The 27,429-nt window shown below is 39.7% G+C and overlaps 1 protein-coding gene across 1 annotated transcript in view; it reads right to left on the bottom strand.

Moving 5' to 3' along the window:
* Positions 1 to 22,167: 22,167 nt before the first annotated feature.
* LOC126248600 (complex I assembly factor ACAD9, mitochondrial-like) overlaps positions 22,168 to 27,429 on the bottom strand; it is a 106,265-nt gene continuing 101,003 nt past the window's right edge. The window contains exons 8-10 of the mRNA XM_049949736.1: positions 26,041 to 26,207; positions 24,607 to 24,813; positions 22,168 to 22,471 (exon numbers count right to left, since the gene is read on the bottom strand). Of these exons, the coding sequence (XP_049805693.1) occupies positions 22,298 to 22,471; positions 24,607 to 24,813; positions 26,041 to 26,207 (548 nt within the window). The 3' untranslated portion in view covers positions 22,168 to 22,297. The remainder of the gene's footprint in view (positions 22,472 to 24,606; positions 24,814 to 26,040; positions 26,208 to 27,429) is intronic.

Below are 27,429 nucleotides of genomic sequence, written 5' to 3'. Positions count from 1 at the left end.
CCAGCCTTCTGTACCTATAACGATTTCAGCTTCTGTGCTTTCTATTAGCGCTTGAAGCTCAGGGACTTTCCCAGCACAACTACAACAATTTACAACTACAATTCCGACTGTTCCTTGATCCAAGCACGTCCTGTATTTGCCATGCACCCTTTGACATTGCAGCTCACCCCGTACTTTCCCGAGGCTTTCTAACCTAAAAAACCGCCCAGTCCACGCCACACAGCCTCCGCTACCCGTGTAGCCGCCAGCTGAGTGTAGTGAACTCCTGACCTATTCAGCGGAACCCGAAACCCCACCACCCTATGGCGCAAGTCAAGGAATCTGCAGCCAACACGGTCGCAAAACCGTCTGAGCCTCTGATTCAGACCCTCCACCCGGCTCTGCACCATAGGTCCGCAGTCAACAATGCTGCAGATGGTGAGCTCTGCCTTCATCTCGTAAGCAAGACCGGCAGCCTTCACCAAATCAGATAGCCGCTGGAATCCCCTTCTCTCTCTCTCTCTCTCTCTCTCTCTTTTTTCTCTGTCTCTCTCTCTCTCTCTCTCTCTCTCTCCATGTACGTAAATAATGCAGTTGTCTAACGTTGTGCTTTCTGTTTATTGTAGAATTCTTCAACAATAAAGCTTCTATGGGAATGGATGCAATCCCACCAAACCCAGTAACCATGGGCATGAATGTAATGCCACTAAACGCAGTAACCACGCCACAGTCTATGACTGAGCCAGAGACTTCATTGTTTCAGCCATCCCTATTCTCCAGAAATCAGCTCTTGTGGGATTACACCGGTCGTCGAGGAGTGAATACATTATCGTTTTATCCTACAATATTCGTTTTGTTAGACACACATACACTTGTACGTGTGAATTACTTATATTCCCGTTTGCTTCTAGGCGCACTCGATGATTATGTTAATTTGAGGCAAGAATTATGTTGACTTGAGCCAAGAATGAACGAAATATTAATGTCTGATACTCTGATCAGTTCTCAGGATGATGTATGGTTGAAATCACACTGTGGCTATACCAACACTGATGATTTTCCATCTAAGTATTATTGTTATTATTATTATAATTGTAGATGTCTGCACATAACTTTTATATACTCTTACATGATATTTAAATTTTTTATACTCTTACGTGATATTTAGCATTTTCCTTTGTTTCTTTGCAGAAGGGATGGAAGTGCATGGACATGGGCTTGTGTCTACAACAACTGTAACATGATGGTGTACCTGTGGCTGGACATGTCACAGCGTGAACCGTCTACGATGAGGATGATGTACCTGCAACCACACATGTGGCTGTGTTGCCCGTCTATGACAATGACGATATATCAGTGGCTAGACTATCGCCACCCAGCCTGTCTATGATGACAACGATGTTTCCATGGCAGAATGTATCACAGCCCAGCCCTTTTATGATGATGATGATGATGATGATGATGATGATGTATTCACAACTAAACATGTTGCAGCCTGACCAGTCTACAATGATGATGTATCTGTAGGCAGATGTGACACAGCCTGGACCATCTGTGACAAGAATGATGTACCCATGGCTGGATGTGTTGCAGCCCAGCCCATCTACAATGATGCTGCATCTGCCAACATCACAGCCCAGCCTGTCATCGACACAATGGCATGGCATTACAACTCCAGCTCACTTGCCATGGTCTAGGCCACACTTGCTTATCGGGTTGAATGCTAGTATGACACCAGTCACAACCAATTCGAATCTTTTATCAGGGATAATCCTGAGAGGTGGCTGCCGCCTGAGTTCACAAAACTCGCATGGAAGGTTGATGGGATTTATCAAAAAAACGTCCCTATGACCTACTCGCAGGAGAATGGTGCTGTGGGGATACCACAAGAAAACCACCTCTCTGGCCATTGACTGCATTCCTGCCAAGTGTATCTTTGTAAGATGGACTCAGTTCACTCAATGACTGCCAAGTAGTGTGACATGTCTTTTGTTCATGCTATATGATAAATAAAGAGCATTATAACCAGCAGCATGGTGTTACTAATTGTTGGTTGGTTGGTTGATTTGGGGGAAGGGGACCAAACAATGAGGTTATCGGTCCCATCGGTTTAGGGGAAGATGGGGAAGGAAGTGGGCCGTGCCCTTTGAAAGGAACCATCCTGTAATTTGACTGAACCGATTTAGGGAAATCATGGAAAACCTAAATCAGGATGGCCAGACATGGGTTTGAACCGTCGTCCTCCCAAATGCGAGTCCAGTGTGCTAATCACTGTGCCACCTCGCTCGGTGTTACTAATTGTCACCCTTATCTTATCCTGAATAATATTTTACATTGGTGATCTGCAACAACTATATATCGATAATTTTCGTGCTCCTACATTTCCGGATTTATATACTGTCCTTCAGTACTACAGCCATTGTCCAGCTATCACAGGTCGCAGTTCCCAAGACAGGACACTGATTTCCGTACAGAAGTGTGATGTGTTTTTCAGCCGACTCCATAGCAACCTGTATGCATAAAAAACAAACATAACTTTCATCAGTGTAGTGTTGCAGAAGTGGACAATGATATTGAACAATGAAATCCTACAGACAGTTTATTAGGCAATTTTATCCAGACTCTACTCGACACAAAGGCCAGACAAGTACTGTGCATCAGCTGCTCAAACGGCCACATTCGCGATTGTTCGCCGCTGTTGATGTGTCTGCCACGCCATGTTTGGCTCTGAGCACTATGGGACTCAACTGCTGTGGTCATTAGTCCCCTAGAACTTAGAACTACTTAAACCTAACTAACCTAAGGACATCACACACATCCATGCCCGAGGCAGGATTCGAACCTGCGACCGTAGCAGTCGCACGGTTCCGGACTGCGCGCCTAGAACCGCGAGACCACCGCGGCCGGCGCCACGCCATGTTCCAACTCGGTCAATCCATTCACGTCACACTCTGTAGCTCAACCTGCTGAACAGTTTTTGGGCCTCCCTGCTCCACCTACAGCCGAAATAAGTATGGATACTGAGCACTTGTCCTTTGTAGCAGTCCAGATTTTGCCTTGGTTATTGGCACGACCATTCACCATCGACACCAGTGCCTGTTACAGCGCTCAACTTAAAACTGCCACCGTTTCACCCAGATCAACCTACCATCTCTTTCGCAATTGTTGAGAGTTTCCGACTACATACAGGTTCAAAAACGTCATGTTACTCAGTCACCTAGGTGAAAAAGAAGATGTGATTAGTGACATTATTCTTTTGCTCCCAGCTTATAACAAATACCTCAGCACGAAATCTGCTCTTTTCCAAAGCCTATCCCAAATACAGGAACAACAGTTACAACAGGCTATTTATGACGAACAACCGAGGGACAGGACACCTTCACAACTTTGGCGCTGGTTACACACACTAGTGGATTTCAAACTGAAGCCAGACGATACACTCTGGACTCTCTGGGATGTCAAACTCTTGCCTCAAGTTCAACTTGCAATGAACTCGCATGAACATGAATTGATGGCCTGCAAGTTAAAATTGGCAGATAGAATCTTTATGATTTTACAACATCGATAATTTATAAATACTGCGGACAACAATGCCTCCAAACACAGCTCACAGCAGCCTTGGCACACCCACCATATCTCTACAGCTGAGTCAGACCGAGGTCATCTGACTGCCATCAAACATGACATCAACTTCGTCACAGCGGACAGTGACTTTCATATGATCACAACAAACTTCCCACAATGGGCAACTGCATATTGCACACACACACACACTGGTATAGGGATGGTCTTACTGGTTCCACGCGCAGTTTGGCGACACTGAGCAGAGCTGCTGCATGCCATCTGAGTACTCAAAGGCAACATGGAGTCCGCAGTAGGTGCCCCAGGTCGAGAAGACCATTCAAGTCGCCTTAATCCACGTCATGTCAATGAAACATCTCACACATCATCATCACCACATGACAGCATACTCTAGATTCTTGACTGCATCAATCAAAAATATTTCCTCATTGACATAGGTTCTGACCTGAGTTCCTTGCCTCCCAGTCTACCTTCAGTGTCAAGTGATGATCCTGCCATACAGCTCTGTATAGCCAATAATCCTTCCATCACCGTCTATGGTGCTGAGTCTTGCGCCCTGTATCTCGCTGTTGGGGAAGTGTTTACACTGAACTTCAAAAATGGCTCTGAGCACTATGGGACTCAACTGCTGAGGTCATTAGTCCCCTAGAACTTAGAACTAGTTAAACCTAACTAACCTAAGAACATCACACACATCCATGCCCGAGGCAGGATTCGAACCTGCGACCGTAGCGGTCCCGCGGTTCCAGACTGCAGCGCCAGAACCGCGCGGCCACTCCGGCCGGCCACTGAACTTCCTTAACTGCAGACTTCAGTGATCCAGTGTTTGGTACTAACTTCCTTCATGATTTTCGACTGTTACCGGACCAGACCCATGGTACTCTGATCTATCAGGACAGGGGATACTCTGTTACTGGCATCATTCATCGGTTACACCCCCCCCCCTCCCACGCCCCCAATGCTACAGCATGCCTCTATCGGATGGCACTCAGTGTTGCAGCTTGACCGATGAATGTCAATGATACCTATAAGAAAGCATTGCATGCCTCATTGAACTGAAACAGCTTCGACTGCATTATTTTGACATGAGACTGGAGTCATTACGTCTACAGGACGAAAACGACGCTATATGTTGCACAATCTGCCAGGTGACAGAGGAACTGAATGCCACACGACGCTACCTGGACAGTTCTCAGACATGAAATTACCTGGACAGTTCTCAGACATGAAATTCGTTTGTGCCCATTCCGGATGACTCCACCACACCATCTCTGCTCAATTTCAGTATGACAATGGCTACCTCCCTGGCAGCATCTGAGTCCATACAGCCTCTACACACAATCAAGACCAGTAATGTGCTTACTGCTCTTGTGCTCCCCACTGAAACTGAGTGTTCCTACACCTTCCACGTAGAGCAGGTGTTATTTACACAATGTGCTGTTTGCAACAGAATATTCCACTAGATCAACGCCACCCAAGGCCGCACGGATTACCACCAGACAAGTTTTGCGCAGCCAAAGTGATAGTCAATGAACATTTACAGGATGGGATCATGAGACCTTCTGATAGTTCATAGGCGTATCCCGTTACATTGGTGTTCAATAAATATGAGACAGTGAGACTGTGCAGAGACTATAGAGCCCTTAACGTCTCTACAGTCATTGACAGTTACCCTATACTAAACAGACGAGACTTCACCCACACCACTACCTTGCCAGTGCCTTAGTTTTCAGTGTCTTAGACTATGTGAAGGGCATACATGCAGATACCAATGAGCCAGAGAACATTCACAAAACTGTGACTATCACGTCATTCGGTTATGCGAATGTCTATATATGCCTTAAGGCCTCAAGAATATGTCTCAAACCTGGAAGTGGTTTATTGACAGTGTTTTGTTCAAATTCCCTTTTTGCTACACCTACATGGACGACATTCCCATCTTCTCCCCTACCTAGGAACTGCACAAATTCCTGATGCACTTTCTGCCAATGGCGGAGTGCTTGAAGATGACAAATGACAACTTTGGTAACCTGAGGTAGTCTTTCTTGGACACGTCATCAACGCCCCCAGTATTCCCACTGCACCACAGCAAATTGGCCTCATCTGTCAGCTGCAGTCATCACAGGACTGTCACAAGCTACATCGTTTCCTTGGGATGATTAATTTCTATTCTCAGCATGTCCCTCATTCAGCCACCATTCAGGCACCACTTATGGAAGTTCTCAAGGACAAGAATACCATCGACAAACGTAAGCTAGAGTGAAGCTCTCACATGCAGCACACTTTTGAGCAAATAAAATATTATGTCATGAAACCCACGATGTTGGCACACACACTTCTGCATGCTCAACTCACGCTTACTATTGACATGATCAAATTCGCTATTGGAGCGGTTCTCAACAAGAATTGCCAGGAACACTGCAGTTGCTCCACTTTTTTTTCGTAAATTGACCGCTTTCACAGCACAAGTGATGCGCCTACGACCATGAACTACTGCCAGTGTACAAAGTGGTTCATCCGCTCAAAGACAATGTGGAAGGCAGATCACTAATCAATTGCACCGACCATCGACCTTTAGCGCACTTGATCCATAATCCTATAAAAGATATGTGCCCTCGACAATTCTAGCACTTCAGTTAGACAATGTAGTTCACGACTCTTGCTAGACATCTACACGGCATGGAAATCATTGTTGCAGACTACATGTTGTGCACCAACATTGTCTCAGCACAGATCGACTATGGCAAGTTCACAGAGGCATAGCTGCACAATCGACAAATCATGTATTTACTCCACGATGCTATGACCAAATTACAGTTGGAATGTTGCCCATTTCCAGGCACGGATAAACATCTCTTGTGTGAGGTTTCGCAAAATGGCTCTTGTCCCCCTGTGCCCAAGTCACTGCAGAAGTTCATCGTTGAACAGCTTGACTACTTGTCACACCCTGGCATCTGTCCAACAACGAGACTCGTCCTGGAACACTTTGTGTTGCCTAACAGAAAAACAAGATTACAGAGAGTGGACTCATGCATGCACAGCCTGTCAGTAGAGCAAAGTGAGACGTCACGCACAGCCGTGACTTGGTCAGTTTGAGATACAAAATATGTACACCTCAACATGGTAGGTCCATGCCCAAATCTGAAGGCTATCGATACACTCAGTCATGAACCGTGTCATGCAGTGGATGGAGACCATGGTCATTGCTATGGGGCCGGGGGAGGAGTTCAAACTCTATCTGAAATGTTGGCTAAGCTAAGAAAAAGAGTAGCGATCTTAAAATCGATTGCAGAGTAATCTTTATTTCAAAATTACCGTGTTTTCAAAATGTGGCTACTGCTAATGTGGCGTAGGCTAGTGCTCGAGGGGAATACAGCAGTGATGAGTCAGCATTGGCGACAATATTGCCACCTATGTGTGGACTGCGCATCAGCAGAATACGGTGTGTCTGGAGGCATGGGAAGTTCAGGTACCACTGTCTGCGTGAGGGCTACCCCAATTGCCACAGTTACTGACGCTGGACATCACACGGCAGCAACTTAGAACGGAGATTGATGTTATTACCGTGGTGAGTATCTTTTTAAATGTTTACTTTAAGTAATTGTGTGTAGGAGAACGGAGAGGCTAGTATACACAGTATGATATTCTCTGTTTTTTGTTAAGTTTGCTTTTCTACAGTTACGTGACACATGCAGTATCAGAGAACTGGCTAGTTATACACAAAATCATATCAGAGAAAATTTGTAGAACATCAAGGTCGGTTTTCAGAAAGTCTAAGAAAGTGACGAAAATCGTAGATGGTAAGTAAATATCGCCATTTATCAAGTAAATAAAAACCGTATGCATTAAGATAATGGTTTTAGAAAGAATAAATTTAACAGAATGGCATTAAACACAGGACAAAAAAGGTTGTTTACGTCGGTACTGGTTGCGTTTATTATTAATTTTCTCAATACGACGTTCACATTGTTGAATCTAAACTGAATAAAAGAACTGTATTGAGAGTTTCTACAGTTTTTTGCATCCTGGATACTTCAAACATTCTGATATCATTACAAGGTTAATTCAAAAGCTGATACCACGTCTACAAGATCTCTTGATCCATACTTTTTATATTCCATTTTTCCAAGATCTAGTATTAGTAACAAAGGATCTCAGTCTTGCAGTTGAAATAACAGAATGTTAAAAGCAGTTGATTGCCGTCTTATGTCTGAACGGTCTCCTTTCATTTTCTAAGAAGTAATTTCAGTGACTCTGGACGTTATTTTCAACCTTATCCAAGAACATGTTTGAAGAGAGATACGTCTCCAGTTCATAAACTCGTGATCCAATGTCGTCCAGAATTACAGCAGCAGTTTCAACCATTAAGTCGCGTTCCTCGTGCTGAATTTGCTTCTGGCATCGTACCAGAAGCCAAATAAGATGGAATACTCTGTGTTTCAACAGCATATCGTTGTTTTCTTGCGCTGATTTATTTTTCAAACTAGTAACAAATCTTTATAGAAATTTAGAACAACCGTTTTCGTTTCGTCTCGATCTTCGGGAAGCATCAATCATAATTTTTAAGAATGTCGTTAAGTGTGATGTTCACCCAGGCAGATACCTCATCACCTTTTCGTCGCCCAACGCTGCTGTTTATGCAGCAACAGATTTTAAAGAACCTTTTCGGACAATTACCATCGTATTTAGCTTTAACAAAAAGCTCTTCAAGTGCCCTACTCGAAATTTTACGAAGGATTACTGAAAAGTAATGCCTCTGAAATTTTTATGTGAAAGCTCTTAATCCTTTTTAAATAAGACGTTAGTTATTAACAGTCTACATCTTTATTCTTCATGTCTACATAAAATTATTTGCAGCCCCCTGCCGCTAGACGGCTCTGAATTGTAGTGTGTAATGCGGTGGAGAGTAACGTTACTATGTCGGTGCGTGAGCAGCAGCGTGCTGCAATCGAGTTTCGAATTCCATGAGTTTGTCCACACATGGCGCACTCCCAATTTAGCATGACAGTGCCGGACCACACGAGTGCTGCGATGTCTGCAACAATCTGACACCTTCAGTTCATTGTCATCGATTATCCTCCATGGAGTCCCGATTTTGCCCTATCAGATTTTCAGCTTTCCCCAAAACTTAAAGAACGCCTTTGAGGATTTCACTTTCGTAGTGTTGAAGCAGTGCAAACTGATGTGAGGTTGTGGGTCCGTCAATGTCTAATGTTCTACAGTGGCTGCATCAACAAATTGGTCTCTCACTAAGAAAAATATGTTCGTCGTCAGGGTGACTATGTAGAGAAGTAAATATGCATACATGAAGCATAATGATGTACATTATTAATAAAGTTTGCTTTATTTGAAGAGCATTAAGAGTTTTCGCGTTAAAAATTCGAAGCCATTACTTTTCAGTGCGCCCTCTTAATTGAATTCCCCAGTTAGTATTTCATTTTATGACCACTTCCACTATTATTTTTAAAATGCCTTTATAACGAAGAACTTAATAAAAACTTCACCTTCGATGTGTCCTCCCCACAAAATTTTTGAACTGACGATCAATAAATGTCGGATTAATTTCCACTGTACCCGATCTAGCATAATGACCATTCTAATAAGATTTACTACACTTATGCGTGAACGTCAACGGCGGTACAGTGCACCAAAACAACATGTTTACCACACTTACTGATTTTGATCCTCTCAATAAACGTTTGTATGCCTTTTTTCCTTTGCTATGTGACTGCTTAATTCCTAAAATTTTAGATCCTGGAACGCATCTCTTCAACCATACAAACACACACCCCCCCCCCCCCCCCCCCCTTTCCTCCCGAGGCTTTAAAATAAAAAAAATTCGATTTTTTCAAACTTGTGAAAAAACTTACTATGAAAATCATTTTTTACAAAATATTTTCTGAAATTTTGATTTTTAAAATAATTTCTTATAATCAAAGCAATAAAACTGCAAGATTTCATATAAACAACAGACGTTAACGTAGACTACGGTAGTTTTCCCAGTAGGCTTAGTCAGTTGAAGTGTTAACAGCGTTACATGTACGTTAGGAGTGCTGCATACCTAGCTTTTCCATGCCTTCGTCTGAGTATGCAAACAGTGTCTAAGTAGATTCCCTAGATACCAGAAGAGGTGAACCATCAACAAAATGAGTGATGATACATAAACGGCTGTGTAATATCCGGAACATTTTTTGTTACATATAGTTGTCCTGTCTTGTTACTTAAACATAAACAGAATGGTATCTATAGCAAAACTGAAATTCTCAATATTTGATTCAGGTTTTATTCGAAAACTGTTGATTAGAACCTTAAACAGAGAGATGTAGTAAAAATTTAAAAGAACACATTTATCATATAGCGTTTAAAGACACAATTCTATGCAAAAAAGATAGTTAAAAAAGAAAATTAGAAAAAAAGATAAAATTTAAAAAAAACAAAAGCATAAAATATCGCTTCAAAACTTCGTCGAGTTTTTTATGTTATTCATAAACAACTTTCGCACTTATCAGTAATAATAATAATAATAATAATAATAAACTGTAGCATTTGATCAAGATGAACGTTCTACTGAGGACAAAAAAACAATTACGTATAATTTTTTTATATTTGCGCATGTAAACTGTACTTGCGTCACAAGTAATTACATTGGTTACATAAGATCGCAAAAGTCACGTGATCAACTAATTTTTATTACTTACAAAATACAATTTACATTTTGTAAGGAAATAAAATACACACGTGACTAAAGTTGGAAGACCAGCGGTTCTAATCGTGTGCAAAGCAAACGAACAAAAAACGAAGAGAAGTCGTCGGCCTTGTGGCCGTGCGGTTCTAGGCGCTTCAGTCCTGAAACGCGCTGCTGCTAAGGTCGCAGGTTCGATTCCTGCCTCGGGAATGGATGTGTGTGATGTCCTTAGGTTAGTTAGGTTTAATTAGTTCTAAGTCTAGAGGACTGATGACGTCAGATGTTAAGTCTCATAGTGCTTAGAGCAGGGCTTCGCAACATACGTGCTCGCGGAGCAAGCTGTGAGCAGCAAGGCGCGAGCACGGAGCAGCGCGAGCACGTTACCCCCACTACCGGACCAGAGTGGAGAGTGGGTAAAGTCACGTGGGGCACACAACAGCTGCCGCCAGTCAATGTAAATCCGCGGCCACCTGCAGGCATATCACTCACGAATTATTACTGCGACAAATGAAACAAATAAAGGAGAATGTACACATGCCACATAATTTTATTAGCTTAGTGGTATGCCTCTACATTCGCATTAATTTGTGAACTGTTACACAATAAAAGGTGTCACTGAAGTGTGGGATTCTTGGTTATCTTGTACTTTTTGCCCTTTACAATTGCGTCTGTGTTCGGAGTAATTGTTCTTGTGCATTTTAGGCGCAGCGTGCAGTTTAAATTTCGATCAGACAATGCTTTTCTCAGGCGCGCCTTGTTACATTTCATTGCAGAGAACAGTTGTTCATAAACATACGTGGAACCGAACATTGATATTATTGTAGCAGCCAGTTTGTGGAAACGAGGAAATCTATCCTGAGGAAAGTGTCTGTAGAATTCCAAAATGTTTTTCTTGTTCTGAAATTTGTCTCTGTATTCTCTGTCACACTGCACGTCAATAATTTCCTGCTGCAGCTCAGGACGAATCTCTTAAATATTCGCTGAATATTGGGAGAACAGATCAAAATCGCTGTCTAGTGCTGTCAGATCTTGAAAGCGCTGATCAACTAAACTATGTGAATAACGTTCACAGTCTTTGTGAACATCTTGCATGGATGATAATTTAGGAAAATGAGCTAGGTTTCCTGTTTCCAGCTGACTCACCGAAAGTGTCAATTTCATTTTAAAAACTCGTATTCGATCTATGAAATGAGTAATTAGCAGATCTTTACCTTGTAGTAAAATGTTCAAAGCATTCACATGGCTAGTTAAATCTGGTAAGAACGCGAGATCACATTCAAACGTGCGCGCGCATTTCCCCTCCCTCCCTTCTCCGCGACCTTGCACGTGATCGCGAGCAAGTGCCTGAGCAGACGCGAGTACTCGCGCTCAAAACCGGCCAGTTGTTAAGCCCTGGCTTAGAGCCATCTGAAGTCGTAGGCACATGTTTGCTCTCTTATCCAGTCATATTTTCTTTATCTGCCAATCCTGCCGGTACTGTAATCCTACTATTTACTACATCATTTATGTACATTACCACAACTACTGAACCGTAGTTATGGTGGAGCGTAACTCTACTCCCTAGTTCTACTCGACACACAACGGCAACAGTCGGTAGTCTTCATGACTATGACGTCAGGTTTTTAATTGCTGCCATCTGCAACAATCAGAGTCAAAATAGTCGCGTTGTTGTTTCTCTGTTAACGTTTGTTCAGTATTAATCCTAAAAAAATTTAAAAAATACAAAATTCGTTAACTGTTGTTAAGAGGTGCTGATGTGGAAGAACCTGAAATTGTCTTACCACACTCAGCACTACAAACGCATTTTCAATAACATGTACTACTAAGCCGGGAGTACCTTTCGACTATATATAAAAAAAATTAAAAATGTGAATTTCGTGACTTTCTCTCACAATATACTTTTTAAAGAGATATTGATGCATAAACAAGGGTCTGAACCTGAAAATATTGACTATGACACTCATTGTGAAAAGTGGCATCTAGTAATAAGACTTAAAACTTTTGGGTTAAATTTAACTGAAAAATTTAAAACATTTATGGAATCTGGTAGAAGAATACATTAAAAAGAATATTTTTTTCACAGTTTTAAAATATATACAGTAAAAGACTAGATTCCAATACTTTCAAAAGGCGGGCATACAGTACATTACTGCCCCCCACCCTTTGGTACTGCAAGGGTTAATTAATGCCAGATTTAGTAGTGATCAGCAAAAGACTCGAAGGAAAGAACACGTTTTCACAGTGGAGCAACAAAATCCAGAGAATGATTGTACTGATAAATAAAACAACAAGGGTGAATATTGCAAACAACCACTGAATGGGTAACCAAAAATTGACTGTAATCAACCATAAGATTTCCACAAAACTAGTAAATTTTGATGTTTACTAAACCACTGGGTTTTCTGACACCTTTTTGGCTTCTTGAAAACATTTCTATGCTCTAAAACTTTTCTTCTAGAAATTTTTTCATCAAATTGGTGAATTTTCAGACACTGCACTTTTATTGCAACAAAACAAGTTTTTATCAAAATGTGAGAAACAAGCATTTTGTGATGTTTCATGGAAATAACATTGTTTCATGGAAGCACATTATAGATACATTCACATTCAAATGTTGTGCTTATTTGTAGTAGTGAGGATGAAATTAATTCTGTTGTAATACAACTATCCAGTTGATTTTTAAAGGGCAGGGACTTCATACAGAACACAAACAGCATGACGACTTCCAACTTCTGGCGACAAGTAGAGATCGGCAAAAGGGGATGAAACTACCAACAAAACTTTTACAAGCTATAGTTGAAATCAGTCGTTCTATGTGTCGGAAAGGGCTAAAAACTTGGTGCAGTAGCCATCCTTTGCCAACCTTAGCAATCTAACATTATTACAACAAATCAGAAAGTTTCCGATCGAAGGCTACTAACTCCTTGCATACATATCTGTGATTGCTCAGCCGACACTAGGCGAATGCCAGGATGGTTCCTTGCAAAGGCCAAGCAGCTTTCTTCTCCTCCAGTAATACAAAATCTGAGCAAAGCTCTGTCTCTAATAACTTTAGCTATCGAAGATACATACAACACTAAACTTACCAGTACTTCCTTGCTTCTACACTAGCATATGGTCAATGCGCCTATGAAGTGAAAACTTTATACATGTTGTTGGGATTTAACAAGATGGAAACTTTTTGCATGTACTTCTGTTCTCTTCATGTTGGTCATTGTCCTGCTTCCCCTGCTCACTAACTACTTATTTGTTAATTTTTTTAATTACAAAAATCTTTTAATGCCTAGATCTCATTTACATAAGGAAACTGAATGACATCTACCTACTTTCAATTGCAAGTAACAACCATCTTCACACCATGATCATATTAAATGCAGATTGAACACAAACTGGATGTACCAGTAATAATCATCATGCAGTGACATGAATTTGTAAAGAAAGCAATATGAATAAGAGATTTGGTGCTAACAGCAACAACAAAACTAAGGCTGCCTGTACACCATAGTAGTATGAGACTCAGATTGAGCAAACTGATTATATCAGCACAAATCACATGAATTATTAACTTCCAATTGTATGACTTGCAAGTTCAGCAAAAAAACTTCATACGATCGCAAGCTAATGAATGATGTGATTTTCAATGGTACAAACAGTTTGTTCAACCTGAGTCCAATATGAGGCTCAGTTTTGTTATTACTGTTAGCACTAAATTTCTTACGCATGTGGTTTTCTATACAAATGCTTCACACTGCATGAATATTTTTACTGGTACATCCAGTTTGTGATCAACCAGCATTTAATATGATCATGATCTGAAGATGGTCGCATATTTTAATTTCATGCATGCATGTCCAGAAGAACATTGCATCAAACTTTACTGACACTGTCAAATACAGGCACTGTACTAATGTATTTCATGCCAAAGGCAAGCAAGGCAATTTGGAGAGAAACTAAATAAGCCTCTGCCCATCTGGGAATCACGTAACTGTGTGAGCACTGGGGGTAGCAGGCACTGGGACATACGGAAGTGTATGTCAAGCCTGTTCAGATAGCCAAAGCAGTTAAGGTGACTGCTTGCGTAATGCAGGTTAAGTCCAGGTCCAGCACAAATTTCCATTTGTTTCAAGTAAATTAAATAGCTGTGGTTGTACAATATTTGCAGTTTGTGAACACATTTCATGTGTGAGTACTGCTATAAATCATTAGCAGCATTTGTTCCTGCATGTAAGTCCGTTGGAACATTGTATCAAACTTTACAGACACTGTCAAATACAAGCAATACCCAAATGTGTTCCTCAAAGAGATTATGCAAAAAATTGGATGTGGTTTGCTCACAAGTCTCTCAACATCTTAAAGCTACTTTTACTGGAAGGACATTGTAGCATTGATACTGACCCGATGTGTTTTTTCACAATGCCAAAAGATGTGTCCACATAATTTTTCCTACACCAACTATCAGAGGTGGACAATGTTGTTCTGTTGTGGAAAGAAAACAGATTGACTTAGTGGTTCCTTGTACACAGTTCTCACTCTGTCAAAGAATCCTCACCATCAAACATCATTGGAGACATATGCCATGGCATTAAGCTTCTCAAGTCTGCTTTTTTGCCTGCAGATTCCCTCTATGTGAGACAGTGGATGGAGTTAAGATGGAGAAATGTTCCCTGGTTTCGTTTTTTGGCCTGAATTCGTGAGCTTAGTGTCAATGTGCACTGCTGGTTTGGCAGCCTTAGCAATTACAACTGTAATGGTACCTTTACAGGAACTGTTTCTGGTGTAAATAGATGTACTAACATCTACACAGGGCCTTTGCATTTTTGGATTGAGAACATTCAAGTTTGTGTAGCCTTCAAAGCCTATCTTGCCTCCATGTAAGATAACAGTTGCACTACTCAAATCTGTTGAATCTTTTATTCTTCATGTAGACTGGGAATTCCTTACACAATATTGGATGTTTTCATGAACAGTTAATGGAAGAAAGCAATGAAGTGCACAATGTGCCTGGATCATGAGCATACAGGTCATATTTACCACATGTTGGCTTCCTCTTTGATTCAAGTGGTGTGTACATATCTTTGACACTGAAAACAGAGCATTGGATTCAGGCTGTATGGACAAACTATTATTAGATGTGTGAACCAAACTTTTATGTTAATTAATTGGTTGTAATGTGTGTCCCATATCCATATTTTATGTATTGGGTTGGGTTGTTTGGGGGAAGAAACCAAACAGCGAGGTTATCGGTCTCATCGGATTAGGGAAGGACGGGGGAAGGAAGTCAGCCATGCCCTTTCAAAGGAACCATTCCGGCATTTGCCTGGAGCGATTTAGGGAAATCACGGAAAACCTAAATCAGGATGGCCGGACGCGGGATTGATTTTATGTATTCACGCAATGAGTGTGATTTAAAAGTCAGTATTAAGACAAATTTCCCCAAATTTGCTGTTTATTCATGTCATAATGTTATTCATCTGCCACTCATTATTTGCTACTTTCTTTAAGTTTTTGAGATCTAAATTTTTAATTTTTACCACTTTAACACAGTTGAGTGTGTGGTACATTTCAAAAACAATATGATATTCCTCAATCTTTTTAATCCCAGAAGTTTGGGTATTTGGCTGTATTAGCAACATACCATAATGTAACTTTTAATATGAATTTCCCCAACTCTTAAGGTTGAAGCGTTAAATAATGTACAGAGATTCGTATCATGACTTGGACTGTTAAGACAATATTTCTGTTGTTCATGAGACACAATATTTGATCATGGCACTTTGTAGTCACTGAAACATATCCAAAGATTATGGTAATAGCATCTGGTGGCACTAGCAGCTACCAGCTCAGGAACCCTGAGTTTGCCAAACTTTAACTTGATCTCTGAAGACTGATCTCCATAAGGTGCTCATCATTTAGCACCACTTCAGAAAATGTGTAGCTTATGGAATGACATGGCAGGGTGGCCACCCTACTGGCTGATTTAATTTTCCTGATTGTTCCGCGAGTTTTCCAGAGCATAATTATATTTTTCCCAAATAGTCTTTTAGGGTGGAAGCTGAATGGGCTTGCTGGTTTTACGTGTTAATGCATAAATGAAAATATTTAACATATGCAAATTGACATTTCATTCTAGTACCAAATGGCAAAGTGAATTGCAATACACTGGATGAAGCACAACAGATCAGACAAGAAATATGCCAGATATGAAGAGCACACATTTTTAATTGATCCCTAAAATAAGATTAAATTAGCTATGTGACCACCAAAAATTTTGATAGAAACAGAAACTAACAACGTGCCAATCTAAGTTTAACTAATGACCTTCTACTTAACCTTCCACTGGGTGTGATTTTGAAACTCACACAAGCGCGCGTGTGCAGCACTGACTGCTGCCTCCAGAAAATCTGCTTTTCTGCTCATGTAGCAGCCCTGTTTTTGATGTAAGATAGGTAAAACCATTAGAAACAAATCATGATATCAAACTGAATAATGCATTCTTTCAATGTAAACTAGAAATTGTTCCTCAATAAATTATAAAATATCAAATGCAAGTAACTAAATTGAAAATATATTTCGTTATTGGTGGTAACATAACCTTTTGAAAGAAAGAACATACACCCTTTGAATACAGCCAATTTCACAAGACTATAAATCAAACCTATAATAAAATATAACCCGAATTTGACAGCCAAAATAGTACGTAGCTGCTTACACTGAGAACATTATCAGAATAAACAATGTTGAGCAAGAGTACAGTAACTGAATAGACCACTACCTGTCTGAACATAATTCGTAAGTTCATAAGGTTCTCTCTCGAAAACAGAGATAAATAGAAAGCATTAGAATACATGATTTTCAAACATATCACTATCTTTACACAATGCAATATGTCGTGAGTGTTTCTTACAAACAAATTGTTTTCAATCATTACATGTGATAATTGTATGATTGCACTTTTTTCCTCCACATAGAGGACATAGCCTGTTTCTTTTTGCAACATCTGGGGCTGCAATTGGTTGGGGTGGCTCACAGTATTTTACAAGAAACAGTCAGATATCTTTTGGAAGTGTGCACATTTGAGCCCTTATTTTCATATGAGCCTCTAAAAGTTTGAGCGCTAATTCACTGAGAAAGTTGTGACAGCGTATTGTGGATTCAGGGTTATTATGGAGAAACAAGAGGCCATCTTGTTTGCTGTGCAGTTGAGTAAGCATTTTATCGGCTTTATTGACACCTCCCTTGGTGGAATTATAATCAGTGTTGATAATTTCTTTAGCCATCATTTCATCAGTAACTATGCAGTCATGCATAGTCAATAGGAGGAGTACACATTTCCTTCGCTTGGTCGGGATTAAAACAAGTGTTTTATAGTACTGAAACACATGAAGACACGAACCGATTTCCTGTGATTTTGAGATAAATTCAGGGGGGATCTCTCTCTTATTGGCTTTGAGGGCACCAATGACAGTCAATCCTTTCTCAAGAAGGATATCAGCTAATGGCACACAAGTGTAGTAGCTGTCCATCATAATGTTCCTGTTGGAATGCTGAATATCTTGAAAAAGTCTTTGAACTATATTGTGGGGTTTATTTGAAACATCCCTAGGGCCTGGCCTCTGCTTTCCACAGTACATCTCGAAATTTGATGTATAACATGTTTTACTGTCACATGTTGCATAATATTTCAGTCCATATTTGGCCGGTTTGCTAGGTACATATCGGACAAAACCACATCTACCTCTAAATGTGAACAGCATCTCGTTGATTGTTGTGAATTCACCACGACTGTAATTATTCCTACAGTTGGCCAAAAATCTGTCATAAATACTGCAGATGGCTGCGAGCCTGTCAGTCTTTTCTCTCTCCTCTCTTGTACACAGATAATCAAACCTCATTGATCGAAGCAATAACAGGAAGTGCTTGTAACTGCATGTCACCCTTGTGATCACCATACCTGTTCCATCACCTTTCCATTGATCTCTGCAGTTCACGTGATTCCCATGCTTCATTCCAACTAGGAATAAGAACCCAAATTACCCATAATCTCATCCTGTGTAGTGTCCTTACAGTCCCGATCTCTGGAGTATTTTACTTTGTCCCTTTTGTTAGCAATAAAAGTTTTGGTACAGTCTACAATTGTATCAATAATGTCAAGGCCTATAAATTTGAGAAATGCATCAATGGGTTTCAGAGTATCCCTGAAAATCCGCTTTGTGCTGGGAAAAATCTTGATAATATTCTTCGCTGGTACTCTTGAAGCAGCTTTCACTGGGGGTTTGCTGCATGAAATAGTTTCTTTGCCTTTTCTGATGTAAAAAAAGAAATCCTCACCAGTATCATCAGTCTCCATCTCATCTGCTTCCTCTTCAGAAACCTCTGAACTGCTGTCATGCTCATTTAATTCCACGACCTCCTCTTCATCCTCAATATCTGAGCTGTCTATGTCTTCTTCACTATTCTGTGTCCCATCTTGAACCTGCCTCTTCTTGTCAGTGTCCAACAACTCAACAAGTTGCCTGATCTCCTCATCTGAAGTGTCACGTTTTGCCCTAGGTACAACATACGACAGTGAAGACTAATAGACATAGATAGGTAAATATAAACAGTAGGTGCAATCATCATAAGATAGGTAGGTAGTCTATTTACATCTCTGTATTACACTGCTGATATGAATGTAACAATATATGCATAGATGAAATAGCTAACCCACCATATCATAAAATATTGCATGAAAAACATTGATCTACATACATACATCTACTAAATGATTCATGGTAAAAATGTTGTACAACAATGAAAAACAATGAGAGCCAAAACCTCTCACAAAACAATAACCCCTCACCAATCTTCGAAAAGCAAATTTATGTACATGAATGCGCACACACAGCACAGAGTGCTGCCATAGTGGAGTACTCGCGTTCGACCTTGGCTGTTGACTGCTAAAAGGAAGGAAAATGACATCTGGCGCATGGATTGTTTGACAGTGTAGCTGACTGCATGTACTGTATGTCCCTAGATGATTCAAACACCTTCACTACCACTTATCACATACACATCAACGTGGTAGCACGGAGTGCTGCCATGCACCCACCTGAGGGTTAAATAAAAAATACCAGCAAAATACAATTTAATGTAACTGTGGGACAAAGATCTTCCTTCACATGATGTCACCTTGTTGCAAGGCTCACATGTATAGAATATTTTCATCTGCCACTCGACAAAACCTATCTTAGTGAGCTGTGTAATGTGAACTGTTTCTCACACTGACCACTCTTAGTGCATTTCAAACATTTTAGCATCTTTTACATAAGATCTGTATGACATTGCAGGAGCACACAATTTTTAAAGCTATGAACTAAAATTCCACAAATATGTGACAAATCCCTGATTTTTCCTGGATCTTTACAATTCCCTGATATTTTCTGGTTTCCATTTGAGTGGCCATCCTGCATGGACAGGGAAACAAACACTAACCCCACCCACATAGATATGCATTATGTATAGTCATCTGTCGTATGTTGACCATTGTTATGCTGCATAGCTAGCATCCTTGTAGTATTATCAGTTGGTATATACCGTACTTATTACTGAACGTGTATTCATCTCATCACTCAACCTTCCAAAGCTATACTCAACGTTTGTTATTTTGTATGTCGAGACTACGCTCTAAATACTAAAGCTGTTGCAGCTGTTGAGAGCCTGTACATGTAACTGTTCACAAAATTAGAGCTTCAGCCCACTGTAATTAGTCCTTTATCAAACACACACAAATAATTTCACCCTCCAAATAGTATAGGTGTCGAGTCATCAACAGTCACAGAAACAAGACTGAAAACTTTATGTGCCTGTTGAAAACTCAAGATCTCTACTATTATAGTGAGTTGTTACCTGTACTTCTAAATTATTTACATTCAGCCACAACTTTTTGTTGTATTCATCATGACCTTATGATGCCCAACATCACAAAAAGCAATGAAACGTCCGATAACAGATTTTTAATTGTTGAGCAAGATGGTTGGCCCACACACTTAACAACTTTATGTAAACATAGGGCTCTAAAACACAAGAGATGGGGAACACAAAATGAATTAAATAACATACATTTATTAAGTTTATGTAGAAAGTAATAATCAGTTTTGAGCATTAACAGATGCACAGCTCAGTATTCGAAAAAGTCCAACATGCTGAGAAGCCTAACACTTTGAAGATAACTATATCATCTAAAAATGTTTAGCAGAACTGCTATTTTTGATAGGACTCTCTTCGGTCTCTCACTAATGACCTCACTAAACAGTTGATGTTGAACAGTCTGGAGAATACTCCTAAGTAGTGGCTTGCTGCCCAGTGGAACTGTAGAACTGTGGGCACACAGACTTTAACTTTGTGCGAACTGTGCTGGAGTTAACTGCTATATGAATTGCAACTGTGAAGAGAACTCCTGTGAACTGAATGAAAGTGGCAATCGTATCACTATTTATCCTGTGATTGGCAGAATAATTTAGCATTCATAAAGAGGAGAATAATGCCACACATCAATGACTCCTGTGACAGCTAATAACACTATCTGCAGATGAATTTGACAGTCTTACAGCAGAAGCAGAAGTCAGTCCCTTATTGTGAGTACCATCTACTCAGCAAAAGATTGGAAGTTGAGGTGGTACCACGACTGGAGTGCCTGGATGGTGGCGCCATGCTGTGCAGTATCACTGTGTAGCAGTGACTAATGAGCACATAGCACTTTCCATACCATATAAATTTTATCCTCTATTACTTACAATTGCTCCCTGTCTACAGATTGACTAGTATCTCTGGTCACACTACAGTATTGTACACTGATTTGTCATTAAATTAGTGGATAGAATTTTGCAGTGTATTCCACATTTCTGACATTACTCTATTTTCAGGATTGAAAAATACCATCCATGCCTCACCTGTTGTCACAATCTATGAAAAGAAAATCCCATTATGTTATCACGTGTCAACATAGTCTAGCAAGATACCACGTGCACAGTGATGTGGTCGTTTGTCAGCATTCGTGGCACCCATCTGGAGGAGACTTTTTGCATTTTATGGCCTAGATGCAAAATTGTATTACACAGCTCACAGAAATGTCAACTTTGGAGATGATGTGTTCCACTCTCCTCCAGCTATCCTCCAAAACAACTTTCTCCACTTGCTCAATCATGTCATCAGACCAGCTGGTGTGAGGCCAAGATGTCTCTTTTTTGTTGCCACATGATGTTCCGCCTTCTCTGAACTGTCGCACTCACGAATACACATTAGGCACATCCATGACACCACCAAGACATGTCTCACTCAACTGGCAATGAATTTGGTTCGTATCACACCATGCAAATAGAGAGAAAGAATTAGTGCATACTGTTCTTGTAACATTCTACAGTGCTGCTATCTCTGTCGCACATTCACAAGTACATGCTTATTTTAAAGTGAGCCCTATGTTTCTATCTGTTTCCAATCCTGGATGGGGGGAGGAGATCAGAGGTGTTATAACTTTAATGTACCTCATAGTATGCCAATTTGTTTCAATCCTGCCAGATGAGTACAATGTGTGTAACAAAAGGCTGCATTTTCGATTAATCCTGAGCTTTTCTCCAGTAATGAAGAATGTTTTAGATTTTGAATGACATTATTGTGTATATGCCACAGAACTTTTCTCCATATCGCTTGAGTTGTTGTAGAACTGCCAAATCTATCACTCCAGTTCCTCAAATTAAAATAGCTAATATGGAAATCTATGTGACTAATGTTTGTCAAAAAGAATCTAGAACATTTATCATAGAATTTATAGTGGGACTGTCATGACTCATGAGGTATATGTCAACAATGGAATACTTACAGGTTGGTATAGATACTTTACCTAAAAATTTTAATGGTGTTATAGAATCTCAAATAAAACTCTGGTATCAACTTTAATTGTATAACAATATATTTACTGAGTTTCACAGTGGTGTCAGGCACAAAACAATATCAACAAGTTTCAGAAATTATAAAAAGAAAAAATATTTAAAAGTCCAAACAACAACAAAAATTAGACTAAAAATTTCGTGTCAATGGATGTACAGGAAAATATCCTTTATTTTCAAAAATTTTTTCTGCAACCTTGGAATAATTAGAGTCATTTGTTGCTACTGGCCCAAGTTCAATTTCTTTGACAGCAGATTTGACTCTCAACAGCGCATCCTTGCAGAATGTTCCTGCAATCAGCACCTAAAAATAAACCAAGATCTACATAATTTATTGGACCTGCATCCATTTACCTCTAACCACTTTTATTAAATAATGTATCTGTCTGAAATTTTATTTAAAAATCAACAATACTGTATTCTTGCAAATAGTTGGTGATTATAATTAAAGTTCCAGTTTCGCACTGCAAGTAAAGAGCTGCTGCTCATAATGTCAAATTTGAATGGAATATTACCAAAGAAGGGGGAAACAAAAATTTTCCTAATACATGGCACTGTGAGTGTCATAATGTAAATGGGTTCAGCTACAAATGACTGACAATAAGACAGTTGGGGTCGAGCTGCACATTAAGCCAACTGTACTGCGCATGACGGCACAAGTTTTGGATTCAACAGTTGTGGCATTGTTTGTTAAGTATGCCCATCCACCATGGCAAGCTCATACTACAGCAGATGGGAAAAATCGGTTTTTAATTGTCCTTAGGCCTACATAAAAATCTACAGTAAAATTGGTTTTTAATTGTCGTGTGACTGGCGCAAGATATGTTCAATATGCTGCCCACTGCTTTCTGCCACAAGTTGAAATCGAGGAACAGCATGTTCCACAATAGATTGAAGTGTATCAGGAATCAAATACATAATATCTTGTGCAATTCATGCCTTCAATTCAGCTACATTTGCAATCGGAGCACTGAACATGTCATCTTTCAAATAACCCACAGACAGAAGTCTGGATTAAGATCAGGTGATATAGATGGCCAGTCTGTAGTGAAATGATGGCTGATAATTTAAGCATTTCTGAAATGCCTCTGCAGCATCTGCTTCACTGGCTATGCAATGTGCAGAGGAGTGCCACCTTGTATAAAAATGATCAAACCCACACATCCATACTGTTGAAGGGTTGTAATGATATTAGTGTACAAAAGACTGTCATAGCATTTACCAATGGTGACAAATGATGCTACAGATCGCAGAACCCGCAGGACCTATGTCTTCAAAAGAATATGGCCCTGTGATAAATGATGCCATCAACCTGCACCAGACATTTACCTTTGCAGAATGAAGTGTTACCAGTTGATGTGCGAGGAATTTTCCATTGCCCGTACTCTGCAATTCTGTTAATTAACACGTCCTTGGAGATAAAAATTCTGTCCACAGAATTTTCCGTGGCCATCTATTGTCCACTTCCATGCGAGCAAGAAATTCTGTAGCAAATGTTTGACTTACTGGCACGTCAGCATGAAGCAATTCCTGAACATGGGTAACTTTGTATGGATAGCAATGCTGGATGTTTCGTACAATTTTATGCACCGTGCTCACAGGCGTGTCTGAAGTTCGCGCAATTCCCCATGCAATGCATGCTTGTACACCACCTCTCAACCCTTCCGGCAATCCTGTGACAACTTTTACTGAAGTCAGATCAATTTTTTCCTCCCTCTGCCACACTGCACTTCAAAAGTACCTGTCTTTTCAAATTTCAAAATCATTTTCTCCAGACCCTTGGAAGACATTGGGCCAATGCTCGTTTTCATACTAGAGTGTCTGGAACTTCTGCAGAGCTACTGGCACGCAGCCATCATTCTTGTAAAACAGCTTTACCAGCTGCACGTGTTCCTGTATTGAGTCAGTCATGCCAAGCATCTAAGGGGCAAACTGAGGAACAGTTGTGTAACCTGCATCTTTTATTTTGCATATTCTGTAGCTTACAGCACAATCCAGTGGTAAAATTTTTGTTATTTTTTTTTTCTTTCCATAACATTTCCCACTTCATCAATAATATCCCATTCAAATTTGACATCATTCTAAGAACTGGTTTTTCTTTCTTTTTTTCTTTTTTTTTAAGCATTTTGAAACTCAAACTTTAATTATATTATTTACACAAAAAATTGCATGATAAACATTGACTTTGAGGTGCATTCTATGAATGTAACTACATGCAAATGCTGTATAGACGCTTTACTGTTATGAAGAATATTTAAAAAGAACGGAACCAGAACACAGATATACTACCAACAATGAAAGGCATTACTAGGCCTACAGTAGCAAGTGCTGAAGAGTTACAGATAGTAAACAGTTTGAGAACAGTATGCAGTAAAATACACTGGCATTTCTGTAACACAAATAAGAATTTCATAAGAATAGCGTATATTCCAATCTTACCTCACTTTCTGCATGCTGCAGACCAATACAATAAGAGCGTGATGCCCTCCCCAGTACAGCTGTCATGGCAAATATATCAATAACAATGTCGGCTATTCTACGGAGTTCCATTTGATGATCAACTATCTTCTGACCATGCCGGGACAAAACAACTTCAACAGCATATGGCAACCGAAGAACACAGTACTCCAACATCTGTGCTGGCACCTAAAATAGACAATTAAATCATATGGTTTGAAGATTTTCTGCAATTAGAAGATATGCTATTTTGATTAAACTGTTTTTCTGTGTAGCTTTCATAGAACTATAATAAAGAGCTGTTACACAAAACTGGAGCTAACTGTCTTCCCAATAATGAGAATGAATATGTACACCTTTATTAGAAAATATGTTATTCTGTCAAAAATTTCCATGGTGGGACCACGTTGACATTGTGAGACTGTGGCTGTGTGAAAATACACCCACATTAATAGTGGCTGGCTGCTGTTTTCACTTTACTGGAATAAGCTGTACAATTGCAAATTACTTGACAATTCCCTGAAGCTGTATTTTGACTTCCACTCATACACACACTAAATCTGTAATGAGACCAATGTCCACAAACCAGTCCCATTTGCACAGAGTCCTTTGAAGTAGTTCTCATGTTGCATTCTTGATGAATGTAGTAACATGCCTTCTCAATTCCAGCAGTGTTACTGAGACTGGATGGATATAAACTTTCTCCTTGACAAAACCTTAGAAATAGGAATATTTAAATATCAGGCAATTGGTGTGGCCATATTGAGCAAGTGATGGTTGTGACTTATGTATGACCAATCCATTAATAGGGCACGTGTCACAAACATTCATATGCTAATACGATGAGGTCCCGTATTGTTATAAACTGGACTTCTGTTCCTCTTCCACAACTCAGAGAAATGTCCTATGACCATCCTCTACACAAAGAACAATGTGAGATGACACAAAGAGAAATATGTCACTCAGTTATTCTTAATGATGCATCCTGGCACACACATCTATTTCAACAATGCCCATAAAATTCTCACAATATGCCTTCCATGTTGTGGGATAATTAGGCCATGAGGAATTATTATAACACTACAATGCTTTTTTTGGAGAATTATATTTGTAGTGAAAAATATAATGAAAAATATAATGCATCACGAGAAAGTGATAAAAGAATGTCAAATTAGACACTAGTTTCATGTAATTCACAAAGAACAAAGCTGATTGTTGCAGTTGGTACTGTAAAATCACACACTGGATTTTCAGGTTCCTGCACCACATTCATAGCAACCCAAACATTTATTCAGAAATTCACACTAAAAATAATTGTTTTGCTACCTCATTTTTATTACAGGATACACTTGGCTTATAAAACAAAACATAAGATAATGAGCACATTTGTTTCACTACTTCTGATAGCACATGTACCTGCAGGGAAGGATGAAGATAACCCTCCAAACCCAAGATCAATTTTGGGTCATCCATTTGCTGACGTCTTCTTTCCCATAATTTTGACAAAATAAAACCAGGATTCATTGCTGGGTTTCTAATTTTCCTTACAGTTTCACTTAACTGGATGCCTGCATGCTGAAGTCCTATGAACAAAACAAACTTTCAGGTGTGCAAATTAACTTTATAAGCATACTAAACATTATTTAAAATATTAGATATACGGAATGTAACAAAAAGCTATGGCGAAACTTTCAGGAAACATTCCTCACATACAGAGGAACACTTTATTTCCATGTTAGAATCCGGTTTTGTACTTCTCATCATAATCTTATTAATAATGGGAAACACACAGAAATAGAATGTACTAGCATAACATGAAACATTTTCTCACACGAAATCTTTCAACACCATCTTAGTTACATTTGGTTAGAATGTGCAGTACGTCTTAATTCTTGTGTTCAGTGACAGTGTTTGTTTTCCATCGGAACGAAGGTAATATTGAGATGCGACAGACTTCATTGCTCTACAAGTATCAAGCATGTAGCATCAACTGTTTAATGTTCATAATGGATTGTGCAAGCATGTAGCATCAACCGTAGTTTTCACCACGGACTTGGTTTCCAGTACAATGCAATGGAAATGTACTGAAATGCAGAGTTGGCAGATGCCCATCTTTGTACATTTTAGCAGATGGTGATGGTCATAGTGCTCAATGTTTTTATTTGGAGGGCTTTACAGAACAACAGTGCCTCAACAGGGGGTTACTGGAAGCAAACAATCATTGTCTTAGGGAGCACGGGGCACTTAAGCCTACTACTTGTGACTGGGGCAGGCCTAGGACGAGGAAACCTCAAGTGGAGGAAGAAGTACTACTTGCAGTTGGTGACATCCTTAAATGTCAGAGGAAGGCATTTAGCTGCAACAGGTAATGTTGACCACATGACTGACTGGAGAGTGCTACATGATAACCTGCTGTGTATGCACCATGTACAGCATGTGCAGGGAATATCAGTGGCTTATTTTCCTGCATGGGTACACTTTGTGTGAAAGGTTCATCTGACAGTGTCTCCATCACTAGGGCAAATGTGATATTCACAGACAAGGCCTTGTTTCAAAGTAGACAGTTAATGTGTGCAGAATGTTTCCTTAAGGTTGAGCACAGCTTTTTTTATACCTCTACAATGAGAATTCTGTGTATACAAAGAACTAAACAGATTTCTCACATTTTACTTGCAAATATAAATGCTGCAGATGATATATTATGGAAGTTCAATGACTGAGGATATTAGTTTCATTATAAACAGACACTAATTGATTGTTATAGTTTGTACACAAGGAAAACTTCTCACACACATATCACTATTC

This window comes from Schistocerca nitens, chromosome 3 (assembly GCF_023898315.1).
Source record: "Schistocerca nitens isolate TAMUIC-IGC-003100 chromosome 3, iqSchNite1.1, whole genome shotgun sequence".
NCBI classification, from domain to species: Eukaryota; Metazoa; Arthropoda; class Insecta; order Orthoptera; family Acrididae; genus Schistocerca; species Schistocerca nitens.
Note: the sequence above shows the minus strand (reverse complement) of the source record. Positions and strands in the feature narration are given on the sequence as shown.